Source organism: Esox lucius, chromosome 12, assembly GCF_011004845.1.
Source record: "Esox lucius isolate fEsoLuc1 chromosome 12, fEsoLuc1.pri, whole genome shotgun sequence".
NCBI lineage: Eukaryota > Metazoa > Chordata > Actinopteri > Esociformes > Esocidae > Esox > Esox lucius.
The window spans coordinates 19,282,275-19,301,483 of record NC_047580.1 but is presented as its reverse complement, the minus strand read 5'-3'; the positions used below and the strand labels follow the sequence as shown (position 1 = coordinate 19,301,483).

The following is a 19,209-nucleotide window of genomic DNA, read 5'->3' as shown; positions in this document are numbered from 1 at the left end:
AATTTCCGAATTGTGAAACCAATAGCAAGTACCCCCCAAAAAAACGTCTCAGTAATTGTTTGACTTTTAATCTGTCTTGCGATACAGAACCAAAAGATTCCTACTGCATACAAATAATTCTATCTTTTTTGTTATAGTCTGTTTTGGTAACTTTCATCTAAGACAACAAGAATTGTATCTGGGAATTTGAGAGAGAAATGACCTTATAGCCCTAGGGTCTACCTGCATCAGTAATGCATACACCCTACTTCCGCTTTAAGACCACTGCCCCACCCAGAGGTTGCCTTATGAGCCAGGAGCCCCATAAATGAAATTAAGGTGTCAATTAGTCAATTATGGTGTAATAACTCAGAGGGGAGACATTTAGAGACGGAGAGCACCTCGGCTAAGTTCATTTCCTCTGGCCCAGGAGCTTCGAGTTTGGCACACGTCACTCTCCACCCCAGACTCACTGAACAAGGGCCCCAGCGCTCTTTCCCTAATTTTATTTTCCCCTGGATATCTTTTTTTGATCAGCAATTTCCTTCCGTGGGTTTTTTTTTCAAATGCGAGGGATGCACTTTTTCTCTCCCCAATTTGGCTTGAGAGAATTTTATAATTTAGTAATTAAAATCTTTGTTAGGCTTTAGAAATTGCAGTTAATTGAATTTAATAGGAAGATGAATTTCAGTTTAATTTGATTAGCAAGACCCCTGGCATAGGTATTCATGGAAAAAAACTCCACAAAAATATGCTGTGTGGGCTAAGATGGCATAATAGAATTATGGGTAATCAGATTTCTCTGTCATGAATTTCGCTCTAATTTCACTCTAATTTTCCATTAGATAGCTGGTTTACAAATATTTGCTCATCTGCGATGGGAAAGGCTATCTATCTAAAATGATTATGGACTGAGCCTTCAGAAATATGTCCCTTTTTCTCTTCCCTTTTAAAAACCAGATTGTGAGGAATCAAAATTAGAAAGATTGCATTATGGATGTCTGCATCCGGGAGAGAAATGTGGAAGATATGATGATTAAAGGCAGAAGAACTGTTTTGAAAAAAGAATATTGACAGTAAAACACATTTTGTCCGTATAATCCCTGCTCTCAGCATACTCCTGATATGTGATATCATTCAACACTGCATTATACAAGACAAAAGATCTTCTTTAGACAGACATACTGTACCTCATACCAGCTTTTGAAAGGGAAAGGGTACATTTTAATAGCTCCAATCATCCAGACAGGGATTTACCATATCAAATGAATATCAACACACAATCATAATTATAAAAGCCAGGCCAAATCCACATAAATTAAAGACACATGTCTTGAAGCTGTTGATCATTAAGACGTTGGCGCATAGCCGTCATTAATGTGCTAGGTTTGCCAAAGTTTAATATTCAGCACCTTCTCTGCACTAAAATAAATATATAATGCTATATAAACAGACGTGAGAGGGAATAATATCCAACATCACAGACTCCCTAGAACAACACAAGGGCAAATGGCTTTTGTCAAAAGCCCGCTTGAAGCCTCTGCACTAAAATTGAGCTTTGGTACTTTCAATTTCCTGCCAATTTTACAAACTTGTGACAGTGAGTGTCAGAATAAACAAACCTTGATTATCTGAAAAAAAAAACACAAACTCTTCAAATGTGTCTTACTCAGGGAAAAAAAGTTTGCTAGGGATGCTATCCCTACAGCTTCCCCCCCACACCCTTTCCCATGTACCCGCCTACAGCTAACCTCTTAGCAGAGTCACCCCCCCCCCCACTCACACACACACATATAACAAGAACACACCAATGAAGCACACACACACTCCCCTTTCCTCACAATATCTCACTCACTCTTTGCCCCCAAACTGCCAGAGACAGCAAGAGGGGTTCAAAAACACAATTTAACTCTCAGCAAAGGTCAGATTTCTCACACGGCTTGTCCCTGAGCTTTGGGGACAAAAGACCCTGAATTCACATCTTTCAACTGGGCCCTGGCTTTTGTGCGAGTGGAACGGAGGCCTGCAAGTGGGCCCTGCACCAGACCAGCCCCTCCTGGAGTGCGCGGTCAGGGGCGATCAAACGTCTGGGGCAGCGGCCTTTTGACTGATGTACCCCTGCCATGTCACACATCTACCCTCCCCACCACCCCAGCGTCAGCCCTCACCAGCATGCCCCATACAATACATACAGACCACATCAAACAGCCCCCCCACATTCCTATTTAAAAATAATGATATACTCCCCCCCCCCCAAAAAAAAAAAGAAAAAGAGTGCTCAAGTGCCTACATCCTTCCTCTTGCAGAGATTGTGTGGCAATGCACTGTACTGGACAATGGATTTTTGTTGTACGGGTCCAAGTTCATTGTGTACTGTAGTTTACTTTTTGGTATCTATTATTAGTTGGGAATTTGGGCCTTACGCCTTCCTTACGCCTCCCTCCTCAACAAAATGTATAGTAATATGTCTCAGAGTGATATGTCTCATTATATGACCTCATATATGACCTCACAGAGGCTGAAACGGATTTACGTATAGAGCTGCATTTACAATACATATTCAGTACAAATACGATGTGTGCATGCATTGTACATTTTCAAGGGATTTTGGGATTACAGTGTTAGTGTCAATGTGGAATTGCTCTCAGGTAAGATCATAGTTACCTGAGGTAGACCTTTGCATTATTACACATCCTCTTTGAATTGTCTCCATCCTATGATTTACAATATCCGGTGTACATTCTTTAAAATATACATAGTTCCACATGTATAGTTCCAACATGTATGCACTGCATGATCACTTGCAATTGGTAATACGCGTGTGCGGTATACAGTGCCTTCTGAAAGTATTCAGACCCCTTTACTCCCTCTGCATTTAGTTAAGTTATGAAATATTTTTTATTTATATTTTATATATTTTATATATTAGTCTACACACAATACCCCAATATGACAAAATGAGATTTTAGAAATGTGTGCCAATTTATTGACAGGGAAAAACTTAAATCTCATCTACATTAAGTGTTCAGACCCTTTATTCAGTACTTCGTAGATGCCCCTTTGGCAGTGATCACATATTCAAGTCTTCTTGGGGATGCATCCACTGTACACCTGGTTTTGGGCAGTTTCTTGCATTCTTCCTCATAGATCTTCTCAAGCTGTGTCTGACTGGTCAGGGAGTATCGGTGAACTGCAATCTTCAGGTCTCCCCACAGATGTTCATTGGGATTCCAATCCGGGCTTTGAATGGGGCACACAAGTTCATTCACATACTTGTCCTTAAGCCGCTCCAGCGCTGTTTTGGCTGTTCACGTCAAGTTGTTGTCATGCCGAAAGATTAGTCTTCGCACCCAGTCTGAGATCCAATTCTGTGAGATCATACGTAGAGTTTCATGGTCTTCATAGCTTGGTTTTATGCTCTGACACTGAATAGTGCAACCTTAGACAGTTGTGTGCCTTTCTAAATCATATTCAATTAATTGAACTTTCCACAGATGGTCTCCAGTGAAGTTCAAGAGACATCTTACGGTTGATAAAATGACACAGCATGCATATGAGCTCAATTTGATGTTTTATAGTGAAGGGTCAGAATACTCGTGTACATTAAATATTTAAGTTTTTCCTTTTAAATAAAATTGACACATATTTATAAAAAAAAATATGTTTTTGCTTTGTCAGTATGGGCTATTGTGTGGCTTGATGGCAAAACATATATTTCATCAATCATACATTTTGTCTTTAACGCAACAAAATGTGGATAAGGTGAACTTACTTTCCAAATGCACTATATGGAAGCCGTTTCGTGTTAATCATCTTGCAACGCGCAGTCTGAAATGTGTTAATGTACTTTTGAACAGATCCTATTTGTAATGATAACATTTGAAATTTACTATTTTTGGTTGCTCTAGTGAGATGATCTTCTGACATTGACATTCCATCCAACACTCCTCACATTGTTGCCATGTCACTATGGTACATAGAACAAGTTGCCCCCATTATTCCAGTCTTGACAGAACTATAATATAAGCTACTGGCTAACCCGATAAATGCTGTTACCAGTGGGTAAAGTAGTACCACACTATGCATTGCTACCCAACCAAGTCCCAACACAAAAAAGCATAAACTCAAGAGTCCAGCCAGCTAGCTAGCACAAGCAATACTATACATACAAACCTTAAAGAAAACTGTATTTTAAGTTTTTATTGGGATGCATTATCAACTCAGGAAAAACCACTCTAGCAGATTTTGAAAGATGTCTTGGAGCATTTTTACATGACAATAGTTTTATCTAAATAAACAAAACTTGTTACAAGATTTGAATAGGCTGTACAGCTCCGGACAAAAGTAAGATACCACTGCTCTGGACAAAATTAAGAGACCACTGCGCCTTTTTCTTTCCTTTCCAAAATAGTCGAAAAGGAAGGTTTTGAGTGAGGAACAGAAGGGTTAAAATTAAGAGACCACTGCAAATTGAACACTTCTGTTCCTCACTCATAACTTTCCTTTTCAACTTTTTTGGAAAGGAAAGAAAAATGTGCAATGGTCTCCTAATTCTTTCCGGAGCTATTTTTTTGATGTGTAACAGTTTCAAATATATATTTTTGCTGTCATCTTCTGAGGTAGTTTGGGACACTTTCCTAGCAGATACTCCCGGGAGTTACTGAGATCCAAACATGAATGTTTCCCTGAATTTTAAATGTGAGTGGTTGGAGGTCAAAGGCATTGTCAACAACAACATTACCTGTTGTTGACAAGTAGCTGAGTTATTTAGTTAGGGGAGGTTAACTCTCCATGACACAAATGCTTCATAAAGTTAAAATCTAATTATATTCCCCCAATATGATTGGACATCAGTCTGCCAATTACCAAATTTTCTCAACAATAGCTCCTTTTTATCAGCTCCATATATTGCAGAAGCTGGCTATAGGAGAATTTGTGAAAAATAATTGAAACTAACTCTACAACAGGTAGTTAGCTTGTTAACTTTTGGTGCAATATATGTATTCAATGTCATGTTCTGCATGGGAACATAATCAATGCTATGTGTGATGCGCTGGTAATCCCCAACTCTTTCATGTAATATTACATTGAACTGGCTGGCTCTGCTACATTGTTAACATGCTGCTTTCCATGATTGTCAAACTTAAGAAATTAAACCAGTTGGTCCACAAAAATATGATATGCCATTTAGTTTTGGTCTTTGGCATATAACACTATCTGAGATGCTAAATAAGCTATTCATTTAACTTGTCAAAAACAAAAATCGATGATGGAATGTGCTGTGCCGAAAATGTCATAGTTAGCTAGTTGTGGTTGCCAATATTTTATCATAGCTTGCTCGACTAACCTGCTGGCTCATATTTAGCCATCCTCTGCAGAAAGTATTTTTTTTTTATTATAATTTTTTTACCAACAAGCACTTTGTATAAGCTAGCTGAGCTGTTTTATAAAATAATAAATAACTAGCTAGCAACATTGGTGACTATGTCAATGGCTCATGTTTATCAGTCAAAAATAATTTTATAGAATACTTTAATATACTGTATTATCCACTTTATTAAGAAAAATAGTAATGTCTTTCCTAGCCTCAACATGTCACTTGTGGTTGCAGTGCACCTTCACCTAATACAGTAGTAGTCACTGAATCTTTATCTAATATCTATTGTAAAGTTGATGTGGATTTGGTATTTACTTAAGTTAGTGAATGTCTTTTAATGCAAGAATCAGGGTGGAGTCCTTTAATCCAAGGCCTTTTAAGGCCATTTTCCCCTTTAAGTGCTGTATGAAGGAGGAGACATATTTCCATTATTAACCAAGATGACTCATCATAATGACAGAATCAACCAAAACCTGTTTTATGTACACACTTTGGACTTTGCTGCCAGCAATCAGGAACTGAAGCCTTGACTCATATAATAGAATTATCGTTTTAAAAACATATACAAGTGTATTTCCCCTTTTTCTTTTAACACTGAATGCTGATTTCACTCTTTTGAACATATTTCATGTAACCTTTGTTACTTCTTTGTCATCTAAGGTTTTGTGGTTAAAAGCACAGACACATCTTCAGATTAGATTAATTGATGGTATGTTGGAATGATCCGAAACCATGTGTATGAAATGTGAATATCTGATATAGAACCTGAAATGTGGATATTTGAAATAGAACCTTGTAATATTGCACATTATGATCAGAAGGTCCAGAGGCAAACTTTGCATGCCACTGCGGAAGAAACTGCCAGGCAAATAAGCTAGGGGTTTGTCTTATAAAGTATTCATTGTCACCTGGTAACGGCTGTCGTTTATCATTTCACCTGAAATTACAATGAAAACCGATACCTTATCAGAAGGAGGGGAGGAGAGAGGGAGGAGTGAGGGAATGAGTCAGAAAGGAGAGAGAGAAAGAAAGTGATGGAGAAAAGATAAAGTGAATTAAAGAAAGACAGACTGCTCAAAAAGCTGTTTTTTTGTTGGGGTGGATGGGAGCAACATTTCATCTGCATTTCTAAACCAACCGTGGTGGATAAAGTTACATACTGTATCGTATGTGAATCTGGTCAATACTCTTGTTTGCTTCCTGTAAGGGACTTCAGTCTTTGATAAACATTATTTTGAATAGTTGTTAGAATCTGTAGTTGCAGTGCATGTTTGTTTTTAACCAGCTCTTTTACATTTTTATACCATAACATAGGTATCATGTGAAACACTGGTTTATGTAAGTATTACATCCCGAATAATCTTAAAAAAAAAAATAGCTTAATAAAACTGAACAAAGAACCTATGCCTGTTTTCATTAAAAAAAGGAATTTCTGAACAATATGCAAAACGTGTGTAATATCCTAAATTAACCATTATTTCCCCCCTAAACCCATTTTTAATGTTGCTCCCTCCCTCATTTGAATAGAGCGAGGCAAGGCTCCACCCCAAGAGAGTTGAAAGGCTAGTAGACCACAAAGATGGAAAGGGCCAGCCCACTGAGGGGAGGAAAAAACTGCTCCGGTTCCTGCTCTGCCGTAATTTCCTAGCCTATTCAGACAACATCACCAACAGCTTGGTGTGTGTATGGGAGTGAACCAGAGGGTGATAGCAAGCACACAAGAGGGAGAGAGAGAGAGCAAGCAAGCAAGCAAGCAAGGGGGAGGCTCTGTATTCTTTCAACTACCCCCCATCAAGAGGAGGGGCCAGACCCCAGCTGCCAATCAAATTCACTCGTGGCAGCCGGCATTATCTCAGCAACAAACTATTGACAGATTACATGTCAAGGAGTTTAGTGCATGATTGAAGGAAGCCTTTTTATCTAGTTACTTTTCCGCTCTGTTTCCCCGTTCATCAACCAACAATTCTAATGATTTTCTAACAGAGTTGAGTAATATTATGAAAGTTACATGCCTGAGAGGATTTAACTTCGACTTCCCTGAATATGGTGAGTACTCTTCTTCTTCTATCTTTGTCAGATGTTTTATTAGTTGACAGTTAAAGGTGTGCCTCCATCACAAACTAAAGATTCAGAGGGGGGAAGTTGTCCAATAATAAACTACTCATGCTATGTAGATATATACCCGTGTGTACTAGACCCTTATTTATAGTTCTTTGACAGTGCCCAAGGGTGGTTGCAATATCAAAATATGATCTCTGAGTTCTCGAGCGCACAATACAGTGTACTCATAACAGTGTGTAGTGCATTCATGTGGCGAAAAAAGTTTACTGAGACAGTTTCATTTTCTCCTATAAGAGTCAAAGTTTATATCTGTGCTCTGAGGTGAACCTGCAAACACACTGCGAGGCATTTTCACTTCATTTCTCTTTTATCGTGTTTGGTTCCTTCATTTGGTATTATGATTTTGAGTAAATGTACTGTATACGCTCCATACTGTAAAAATACAGGTTGGGTTCACCCTCGTAGGTATGTGAAATGCAATTAGAGTGCCTTGAATGGCCTAAGGGTTTGTTGCCAAGGGGACAAAGCAAACAAACTGTTGTGTTCGTTATGTTGTCACACATGTAAAGGGAGCACAGCAACAACTGCTATCCTTTTTTATTGCTCCATTCATTTTGTATTGAGTTTAGGCATACATAACTAAAACAGTAAACAACACAATATACACACAGTTACTCTTTCTCACACAAACACGCACACATACATACGTACATATAAACATTTGTATGTCTTACATATTTTAGGAATGATAAATATTCATAAGGCGTGCAATATCTTATCCAGAGTTGTTAGACCACAGCACAAGCTGAATAAAACATTTCATGGTGTCATTCTCCCCCATGCTTTTTTGGACTAACCTGTCCAATGGATTACATTTCTTACTTAGACTTTGCTGTTCTAATCTGGGTTACTTTTAAAGTCAGTTAACAGATTAAATTAAGCCAAGCCATATTCTTGAAGAATGTGTTGCCCTTCTCACGAATGTGGCTCATTTTATCGCTGTGCACTCTATGTTTGTTGACTGTGTGTTCTCCTCTGGATGACTGTGTGTGTGTTTTTCCAATGCATATTTTCATTATTTGTACCATTGATACATATGACTGGGTTAATTTTCTGTGAGTCATTCTGTACTTACTTCGACTGAAACCTAACTTATTCTCGTTCCACACAATTTATTTAAACAAACCCTGAAAAGAGCCATAAACATAGTTCATTGCCATTTTTCCTGAAAAAAAACATTTGGTGAATGATTGTTCAGCATATGACAGCAATCTTTTGTGTCTAAAAAATATGACTGCTGAGAAATGTTTATTGATAAAAAAAATATTGGATTTACTTTTCACTTTTGATTCACATGAACTTGATTTTATTATTTTACTACCCTTTATTAAGGTAATTTTTGATACAGTGTGAACTGTGTTGTTCTATAACTAAGCTGTGCCCTTTTCCTGTATCGTACTTGATATCATACATTCAAATAATAATTATAATAATATATTTCCTCTCTGTTTAAACTGAACATGTCCTTGTATGTTGGTAAGACCTAAACAGTTTAAGTATGCTGAAATTAAATAAAAAGAATGGGTTTAAGGTAAAGGCATTTCTTTATGGAGTGTGGCGTTAAGGGCAATCAACTTCTAGACCATTGAGTAGCACAGAAACTAACACAGACATTTGACTTAAGGGTTTGGCTATTGTTTCGTCTTGTTAACTTGATATTCTTGAATTATAGTTTTGAAACAACCAGTAAACAAGCAGAACCCTAGATCCATTCAGACACACCCTAATTTCAAACTTTTTACTCATCTGAGAATATATGCAAATATATATATATATATATATATATATATATATATATATATAGTTTATACTTGTTTTGAGTCATAATAGCAATTACCTTCTCCTCAATGAGCTGTCTGATTAACCCTTGGTGGCCCTCTCCACTTTTTACGGCCCTCCACAAAACAGGGTGAAATGATGGGGAAAAACAAGACCCGAGGTCTTGCAGCCTTCCATAACCTTTTATCACAATTTAGCCATAACCCAAATCAATTTGATGTCTTAAGCAATAAAACATGCTGTTGCTGTCCTAATTCTCCGGCTCCTTGGATGACAGTAAATTTACATTTTTTAATTAAACTAGCTGGAATTTTTATGAGAGGGCTGGGCTATGCTAATGGGAATGTTGTGTACCACAGATTAACAGAGTTTTGAAATAAATTTAGCGGGGAGATGTTTGGAGGGGGGATGCAAGCTATTGTCTTTAACCCCTTTCATGCCGATTTCTCCTTCGGGACTCAGGGTATTCTGTGGAGCCTTGTCAGGCAAGAGTGCATTTTAGCAATGAAGTGATTAGTATCACCATGTCAACCGACGCAAAACATTAGAATTCCCAATATATTATTTACATCTTGCTCGAAACAAAACAAATGTGTGCTTTTCTTCTCCCTGACATAAACTGGAACTAGTCAACATGACCTACTGTAAATTAGATTACAATTAAATTCTGTATTATCAAAATATTTTTGTTCATTTTTTATCAACCATATACACAAAACTGTAATCCATTTAAGACATATTTTCATAGGGATATTGACATACTTAATTTGTTCACAATATTATATATAATCTTATTTTTTCAGTTATTTCCATTATTGTAGTTTTGATGGCTCAATTTTATATAATCTATTTGTTTAGTTTTCTGTCTTTTTGCATCCAAATTCAAAATTATTAAGAGAGTGTAAAAAAAAATACATAGTTAATCGCAATGTATATGTTAGTGTAGTTTTATGGTCCGCTCCGAGTGAGTGTGTGATTGATGTTTGTGTGTGTTATGTCAGGCTTTAAAAGAGAGAGGGAGAGGAAGCACTGTGGAGAGAGAAAGAGAGAGAGGGACAGCTGAGTCCTGCCTGAGCATGTGCCCCGTCATCAGACACAAGCCACCCTACACCATAATTACCTTAGTCCCCCCCTAATACCCAATTCGCACCAACTGCCCTTTTTTTGTACCAGCAGAGAGGGAAAAACATGTGAGATCAAACGCTCAAATGCTGGAATCAAGTCCAGATGCATGTGGACGTCTGTACATCTCCCGGATGGCAGTAGGCAGGCAAAGCTTACAGAGGGGGGCTACTTGATATGGGCCAGGAGCAGGGGCAAGTGGCATGGCCGCCCCCTTTCTTCACTCCTGTGCACTCATGCAGTGGCCAGCACCTAATTAAAACCTCAAAGCTCCCCGTCACCAATCTGGAGTAATGGCCTAATTAATACTTGGAGAGGAAGTACTACAGAATAATAAACAGGTTGCACCTTTAGGCCTTCGTTATGTCTTTATTATCCTCAAATTCACCACGGCAAAATCCTTTTTATATTATAATTCATTAGAAAATAAGTTTGTTTTTGAGTCCCAAGTAAATAAAATATCCTTGTTATTAAAACTATTTTTGCTATTACAATTATTATTAATATTATTATTATTAGTATTCAGTGAAATTAAATTACAAGTACTTTTATTTAAATAGTTTTGAGTGTCATGTACTGATATAAGTTTTTCTGTAAAAAAAAAAAGAAGAAAGAGTACAAGTGATCATGTCCTGTTGTGGACAACTGTTTTCAACTGTTGCAAAGTCATTAATGATTAGCTTTTTTTCATGTGAGTACATGAATATATATAAGGGGAAAACAGATGCAGTCAATGAAATTCACGAGTTTAATATTTTATTTTTTTAACCATGTTTCATTTTTGGAGTCATCACAGACTTGAGAAAAAGTGTGTAGCACTACTTTTCTTTCCTTACAACTATGATATAGTTATGTTGTTTATCTTATACAAATAAACATTTTAATTAGAAATCAAATTTAAACTTGTAATATTTCTTCATTTTGAATAATTACACATTGGCCTGTAACCTTGCAACATTCTGTATCTCCCTATGTTATGCAGTAGGAAGAGTTTTCCTGGGTATACAAATCCTAAATAATGAATGTGAATGCACAGTGGAATGCTTCTAACATAGATAGTAACTTTTAACATGATTAATGAAAAACAAATATTGATACTGTCCTTAATATGGTTCTACAGTAATAATGTGTATAATAATCTTAGCTTGATGTGCATATGATATTTGGCTGTTAGCTAAAATGTGTGCTTTTTGAGGAAAAATGGTTCTGCTACAGCTGAAGTTAGATCTCTAAATGTTGATCTATTTTTTTTCAATTGAAGAATTAAACATCTGCAAATATATTTTATGTTTCAATATTCACATGTGGGTTTGGTGATTTGTGAAATGCCTGTCAATGGACACAAGCACAGCCAACAGTCCTTAAAAAGTAGGATTTCAACCTCTGTACCCATCATTCTAATGGAATCAGTCATTTTTGTATAGCTGGCCATACCATGTCACACTGATAATCTGTCCTAGCTACCTACTGTAGCTAACCAGCTAACTATTGGCAGCCTTATTCAATGATACATACAGCCAAAACCACTGTATGCCCCTACCTGTATAGTTAGTCAGTGGTTGCACCTTAACTTACTGGAATGAAGCAAGGGAATAAATGCTATGTAAATATATAATTTCACTGTTTCCAATTCAAAAGTGACAGATACATCCCATCAGCAAACACCAAGCAGTCTACCATTAATGTAAATATTTAATGCCAATCGTGTTGGAAAGTATTGGACAACACTCCAAAGTTATCACACAATATAGCATTAAATATCTAAACGGACCTGTCAATGTATGCTTTGACAGTTTTAAAAAAGCAACACATTGGAAAGGGTTATTTTGACACCCTTTCCAGTGTGGTTTTCAGGTTTATTTAGTCTCACAATTGTTACAGAGTATCGTATCCAGGTACCCAGAAATGTCAGATCAACCTGATAATGGGACGTCACTTTACACAGTTTACACTTGTGTGTGTACGGCAATGAAAGGAAACATCAAACCAATTCTTCACATGTTGTTCTGGATTGTGGGGAACTGGTGGTCCAAAAAACCCCTGTAAACTTTACCCCCTAGATACTTTGACAGGTGTTAGCAATATCGGCAATTCCAGAGGGTAGTGTGGGGCTCTTACCGTGTCGCCACAAGTGCCGACACTCAGAAGGCTAGGCAATAGGGGTGGTTTCTGGTGAAGCAGTGGGTATTATGGTTGCTCGCTTGGTTGTCGGGTCAGTCATCAGTCACTTGCCCACTTACTTACACTCACTCACTCAGGCTCTGTTTGAAATTGTTAATACCTGTCAAAGGCTTGCTTCCTCTGTCTTTGGTAGAATTTCAGTTGCATTTCCTTACATGGCATCCTGTCTTGTCTCCTCCGCTCTTAACTTCTTATCCAATAGGTTTTGAGAAGGAGGTGAGGAGAAAGGACATGAAGAACCAAGGAAATGCAACTGAGATTCCCCCCTTGTTTCTTTCATTCCTCACCTCCCGCTCAAAGTCTATTGATGGAGAAGAGTGAAGGTTTCTCCCCTCAGGCTCCAATGCACTTTCAAAGAGAGACAAGGACAGAGGAAGCAAGCATTTGACAACTTGAAGAGCTTACTGATTATATCAACTATAAAAAGAAAAAGCTGTTGTTTATCTTTTTCCTTCTTCAGGAATGTTTAGCATGGCTATAAGTGATAGGGCCGTTTACTAAAGGCCAAACAGACCTGGTCACTGCATTGAAAAGGAACATGCATTCTCTGTGTGACTACTCATGTAATAAGTCATAGTCAAATATTGTCCTCTTTATTTAGAGAAATACCCATTTACACACTATGTTGAATTAGCATGACAAAATATATATGATGAATGTACTTCTTCATATTTGTACTTTTTGTGTAAAGGCTGAGTTGTTGTTGTTGAATAAGCTATGTCATGTATTCAAATGTGCGGAGTCAAGATATATGCATCTCTACAAGACTTTTCCGCTGTGCCATTTCATTCACAATCTTACATATGAAATTATAATTTCATGCAAAGTAGGGGAGAAGAATAATCTGGGCTCGTTGATATACCATATAAGAGAGAAAAGGAGGACAAATGAGGAGGCAATTAGCACAGTGTGAAAGACTATGCCGCGTTTGTCTGAAAAGCACGGGCTCCACTGGCCTCGAATGAATTTGCATGCTTTGCTTATCGAACCACACTTATTAGGCCTGTCTGAAAGAGAGATTAAGCCGGCACAAAACGCGTTGATTAATCCTTTTAAATAAGGCAGTGGGGTCTAGAAGGAGTAAACCGCCCCTCAAACAGGTTGGGTTGACCAGGATGGGTATGGCACTGCCAGTAGCCTGGTGGGAAGAACTTGGTACCGAACTTTGGGTTAACTGTCTAATGCTAAGGACTGTGATTGACATAGATGATAGGCCTAAATGTTTTCTCACTAAAGAGAACTCCCATCCTCTTGTTTCTGGGAGAAATACAAGCAGGGTTCCACTGGAGAACCGACAGTGAAGGGAACACTTTGGGTGGCCGTGGACTCAGGTCACACGGTCGTTTTTTATGGAGTAGTGTTTGGGTTTAGGGTTGTACAGTTTGAAATGTGTCCTTTCCATATTTAATTTGTCCTGTCCTTTCATTGTGGTACAGCATTTGGATGGGGAATTGTAGTTTACCTTTTGAAGAGAAAGAGAAAATAAAAGAGAGAAAGAGAGAGAGAGAGACAGAGGGAGAGAGAGAGAGAGTGAGAGAAAAGAAACAAACATTTACGTATCTTGTCTGTCATGAGGGAGGGAGCAAGTGTTTGCACTGTCAAGCTCCAGAGCCAATATCCCTGTCCTCTTTGGTAATTGACTGCAAACAGGGACGCTGGTGGTTTTCAGACAACCACCCTGCAGTCCCCACCCACTCTGCACCTCCAGTCCCCACCCACTCTGCACCTCCAGTCCCCACCCACTCTGCACCTCCAGTCCCCAACCCGCCGCCCCTCAACCCCAGGTTCCACAGATTTGTTGTGTTTTATCATGTGACATTCTATTCACTTGGGTCAGTAGCAGGCAGTACCAGCAATAATTACTGTCTGTACATGATAAATCTGAAGCACAGCTGTTCTATTCTGTCACTGCCAACACACTGAGTGAAAAAGAGGGGAGAGGGGGAGAGAGAAATGGGTGGTTGGAGGCTCAAGACTTTGCAGTTTGTCAGATAATTTTTTTAAACTCTGTAACTTGATAGGATTCCATGGTTCACACCTGTTAAGAGGCTGTTAGTGGAACAGTTGACAGTTCTATACCCAGAGTTTTTTTTAGTTTTTTTTTGTACTAGTCTGTTTCTGAGACCTCTTGTTAATTTGTCCTTGTATGGTGTGTATGAGTGTGTTGGTGTGGGTGTGGGGGGACGACGACGTGTGTGTTGGTGTGGGGGGAACGGGGGGGACGACACTAGGTTAATGTTCATCTGCGTGCGGGGGGCATATCTGTGTGTGTGAGACAGAGTCCAGATCATCTGACATCTTTCCTCCTCCTGAGACACGTTGTCTGCCATCCGTTTTGCTTTACCACCAGACCTCAGTCAGTCTGGAGCCCCAAACCATGTCCACACACACATACATAATGTGGCAAAGTGAAAAAATAATTGGATTTGCTTTGTTCTGCTACAAAACTGTGTGAGACAGGTGTTGTCACGGGCTTAAAATGGGTTGTGTTAAACCAGACAAAAAGAGATTTGGTTTGGAACATTTGTTCACTCTCATTCTTAGTTTTTCTCAGAATCACCTTCTGAATTTGCAAATTTTCACATACCCAGAATAGTGTTAGACATATAGGGATAGAATACAGATTTATGTACTTTGGGTGGTGAGAATGTAAGATAATAGGATACTTGCTATGAGGCATTTTATTTCACCCAAGTTCAATGCAGTCTGATATATACATACATCTAATGTTCATGCAATAGTTGTCTTTTTAAAGAATTTAATTCTTCATAGTTTTTGCAGGTTGTTTGTAGGTTGTTTTTTCTGTCACAACGACTTCTCAAAATTACCTTATTTGGCAATCAGCAGCAACACAGCCCTTCAGCTTAGTCACTTTCTATGTGCCCACAACACCTGTTCCCCCCATTGTGCTGGAATTTTCTATATTTGGCAGTAAGTCTGGCTCCCCCAATTGGTGTGGAGGTCACTTTTTCAAATAGTCAGTCAGAGGAAATCTGTGCTTCATGTGTGGAAAGCGTACAGCGATTGCCACATTTTCCCGAGCTGTGAATAATCCATTATTGGACAACATAATATGACTTGAGAAGACTATGAAATATTTCTCACCGAGCCTCATAAACGTCACGTTGTCCCCCACATGTTATTGACTCAGAGCAGTTGCCACAACTGCACATTGCCTCGATGACTACCAAAGTTCAAGAAAAAAAATTAATAAAAAAAGTTAATAACTATCATATAGTAACTTTTTAATTGGCCTGATACGTAATCTCAATAAGACAATAAAAAAGGAGCAGTGCGACTTTAAGGCTTTTATCTTCCTCCTCTGCTCTGTGCCCAAAGTGTCATGTCTATAACTGCACCAGCTGATCTTCAGAGGGACATAACCAGTAAGTGCTTATTGTTTGGACAATATTGGAGGCCTTCTTTCTTGCCCCCCACCCCCATCTCCATTCCCAATGCTCTCTCCCTTCTCCCTTGATTCATTTCACCAACTGTCCTCGGCTGCTGGAAAATGGCGTTAATTTTTTTATTACCTGTTTGACTCTCCAGCCTTATTACTGGAGCCCCTTAATGTTCTCTGTAACCGTGGAAACCAGATGAATAAATGTCCGCCAAAGAAAATGAGATGATTAAACAGGTCACCCTTGCAAAACAAATTCGCTTGGTCGAGCGCAATTTGTGTACCGAGCGGCTGTCTTAACAGTTTGCTAACAAGGGGATTTGTTTGCTGGCCTAACTGAAGGAGAAAACAGAGACTAGGGGGAATATAAAGATATCTGGAACGGGATGACTAGAAAAGGGGGGGCATGATTGAAATAACTGCTTGTGATAATCTTTTAAATGTAAAAATGCCTGAGAATATAAGTTAAAGAACCTTTACAACATTTGTTATGTTTTAGATTTTAGATAAATGTTATGTCCAGTCAATGTTTCCTATGTCTTCATAATCACACTACTGTGTTTTTATAATCGTGTACCAACTTAATTTTCCTGTTATGGTACAGTACCTCTGTCCCTTGGACCCACCCCACAGAACCTAAACAGTTATAATGTTGTCATCTACCACTGAGCACTAGTACCTTCTTAGTTTGAGGAAATGCTCGTTTTCAGTGTGTACTGAAAACACCAACATGCAGAAGTAACATTTAAGTTTAAAGGCGCCATTTGGTGTTCATCATCCCATCTCTGTGCCTTGTTGTCCGCAATCAGCCAAGCAACCAATCATTACTACTAATTGTCCTTGAGGCCATCTGCATGGGATGGATCGTCCTCTGCCCCTGTTATAGCACTGCATGCCTGTATCCCAAATGGAAACCTATAGCTGATGTAGTGCACTACTTTCAATAGGGTATAGCCTATGTAGTGCACTACTTTCCATAGGGTATAGTCTATGTAGTGCACTACTTTCCATAGGGTATAGCCTATGTAGTACACTACTTTCCATAGGGTATAGCCTTGCTAATGGATTTACTGTCTTCAGAAGCATTTAATGCTTATGGAGGGAAAACTGCTTTCGGATGTATACAACATGTAGTATTTTTTTGGTTTCATAAAAGTTTATGTATCATTTATGCATACAGTTTTTACGGTTTTCAGTAGATCTACTTTCAAGGATCACCAAGTCTCTTTCCCATGCGACTCCCCTTCCCATAGTTCTTTTACCAGCCTACAATTGTTTTAGGCCCGTGTCATACTTTTTTACAGTTTGGTGTTTTCATCTCCTGTAAATAAAAGAGTTGGCCTAGGGCAATTTTAGCTGTGTAACGATAGGGCAAAACATGCAGACTTGGACTTAAAACCATTCCTGTGTATCCCATTGTGACCACAGATCATAAATGTCAGCAATACAGCGGTGGTGTTGTTTATGGAAGGACGCCACACGACGCCACTCAAGGGTGTTGGCTGTTTATACTGAAGTGCCACCACTTGCCTTCCCTTTAAGCCCCCCCCTACCATCTTTTTGGTCCCATCTCTAAAGTTGACCCCATATTTACAAACAAAGATTAATGGGACAGACCACTTTAAGGGGAGGGGTTGTTTATGATTCCTTTTGATCCATCAGCAGGACCAGTGATGGCGAGCTGGGATACATTTTTGGGGTTGGGATGCAGGGGTGGGGATGGGGATGGGGGGGTGGGTGTATGGGGGGGGTGTCTTATGCTGAAACAGGAAAGCACTTGTGCATTATTGATGTTTTAATTTGTGCAAATGCCTGAGTCTTTGTTAAGTGATTATAGTGCTAGAGAGATAAAAGGAGCTACTTCTCTTCTATGAAACAAGAGCTTGCTCACTGCCCACACCAAGAGAAGCAAGTGGAGTAAATCTAACCAGTTATGTTCAGTAGCCTACCCGCTCCATGTCTTGCCAGAGATAGAGATAGAAAGAGATGGGGGGGTGGGGCGGGGGGGTAGTGAAAGAGTGAGAAAGAAATACTGAGTTTAAAATATCAGTGTGTCCAAGATAAAAAAGAAAGGCAGTTGATCCTTTGTCCTTATTTCAGCCTCACCTCTCCCATTTATGATGTTGTTTTATAGGTCTTTTACATCTCTTATCAAATATGAGTTGATGTAAATATAATAGAAGTGACCTGAAAAGACCAATAGGCAAATATTCCACATGTTACCCAAGGTAACTGACCTTGGGAAAGAATGCAAAGTTCTAGTGCCCCATGCGTGCAAAACAAACTAATAAAAGAATGCCCATGGAAAGTTTAAGGAAATATAAGGGAGATACTTTTTTTTACACAAAGTAACTGGGAACAAATGTTCATATATGTTTCCATGAAATGTGCCATTGGAACCTAATAATTTAGACCAGCCCTACACCAAGACATCTCATCGAATAGACAAAGGAAAAGAAATTATGGAGATAAGTGTGCCCGCTACATTTAGTCCAGCTATGCCTACCCCGTCTTCTAATGCGCGTATCGTTTTTGACCATTTTTGTAAAGGTCATTTTATGTCAAGAGTTGCATATGCTACATTTACTTTACTTGTGTTTAGCTAATTACAGTATAGAATAAGCGAAATAGATGTTTTCCATTTACATCTACGGGGTAATGTAACATTAAGAGCAGTAATTCAGGTGAGTGTTGTGTCACTGTGACAGGCTTTTTTTCGCTGTATGCCAACTGCTGTTTGGTGTGTAGGCCGATAGTCACAGTAGAAGGTGGTGGTGAGGTTACAGGTTCTCTGTTGTTTGCTGTCTCTATTATCAGTCTCCAAAACCAGCTCTCACTGTCCTCCCAGCATCCCTGCCTCCTACAATGGGCTGTGGCTCCGCCTCCAATCTGCAGCTGTTCACACACAACCTGTATGGCTGTATCACACAGCGCACACATACCTGGGAAACACCCTACATTTACCCAACTGGAACCCCTTGAATATGGCTCCTATCAATGCCAATGCCAATGAGCTCGTTGGGAGCTATAGGCTTGGTTTAGGCCTAATTCATAACTTATCATCAGCTGGAGTCTGGCTGGATAGCTTTTGCCATCTGCTATGAGATCCCTGGTGGGGTAACTGTATAAAACACACACACACACACACACTCAAACACACACATGAAAGCACATACACACGCAGTCCCAGCCACATACATGCTCATAGGCATCCCCAAGCATTTACTGCTTTATGAAGCTGTCTCATGAA

The 19,209-nt window shown here is 39.0% G+C and overlaps 1 protein-coding gene across 1 annotated transcript in view; it reads left to right on the top strand.

Moving 5' to 3' along the window:
- The first annotated feature begins 7,004 nt into the window (after positions 1–7,004).
- casz1 (castor zinc finger 1) overlaps positions 7,005–19,209 on the top strand; it is a 96,914-nt gene continuing 84,709 nt past the window's right edge. The window contains exon 1 of the mRNA XM_010891778.4: positions 7,005–7,402. Within this exon, the coding sequence (XP_010890080.1) occupies positions 7,354–7,402 (49 nt within the window). The 5' untranslated portion in view covers positions 7,005–7,353. The remainder of the gene's footprint in view (positions 7,403–19,209) is intronic.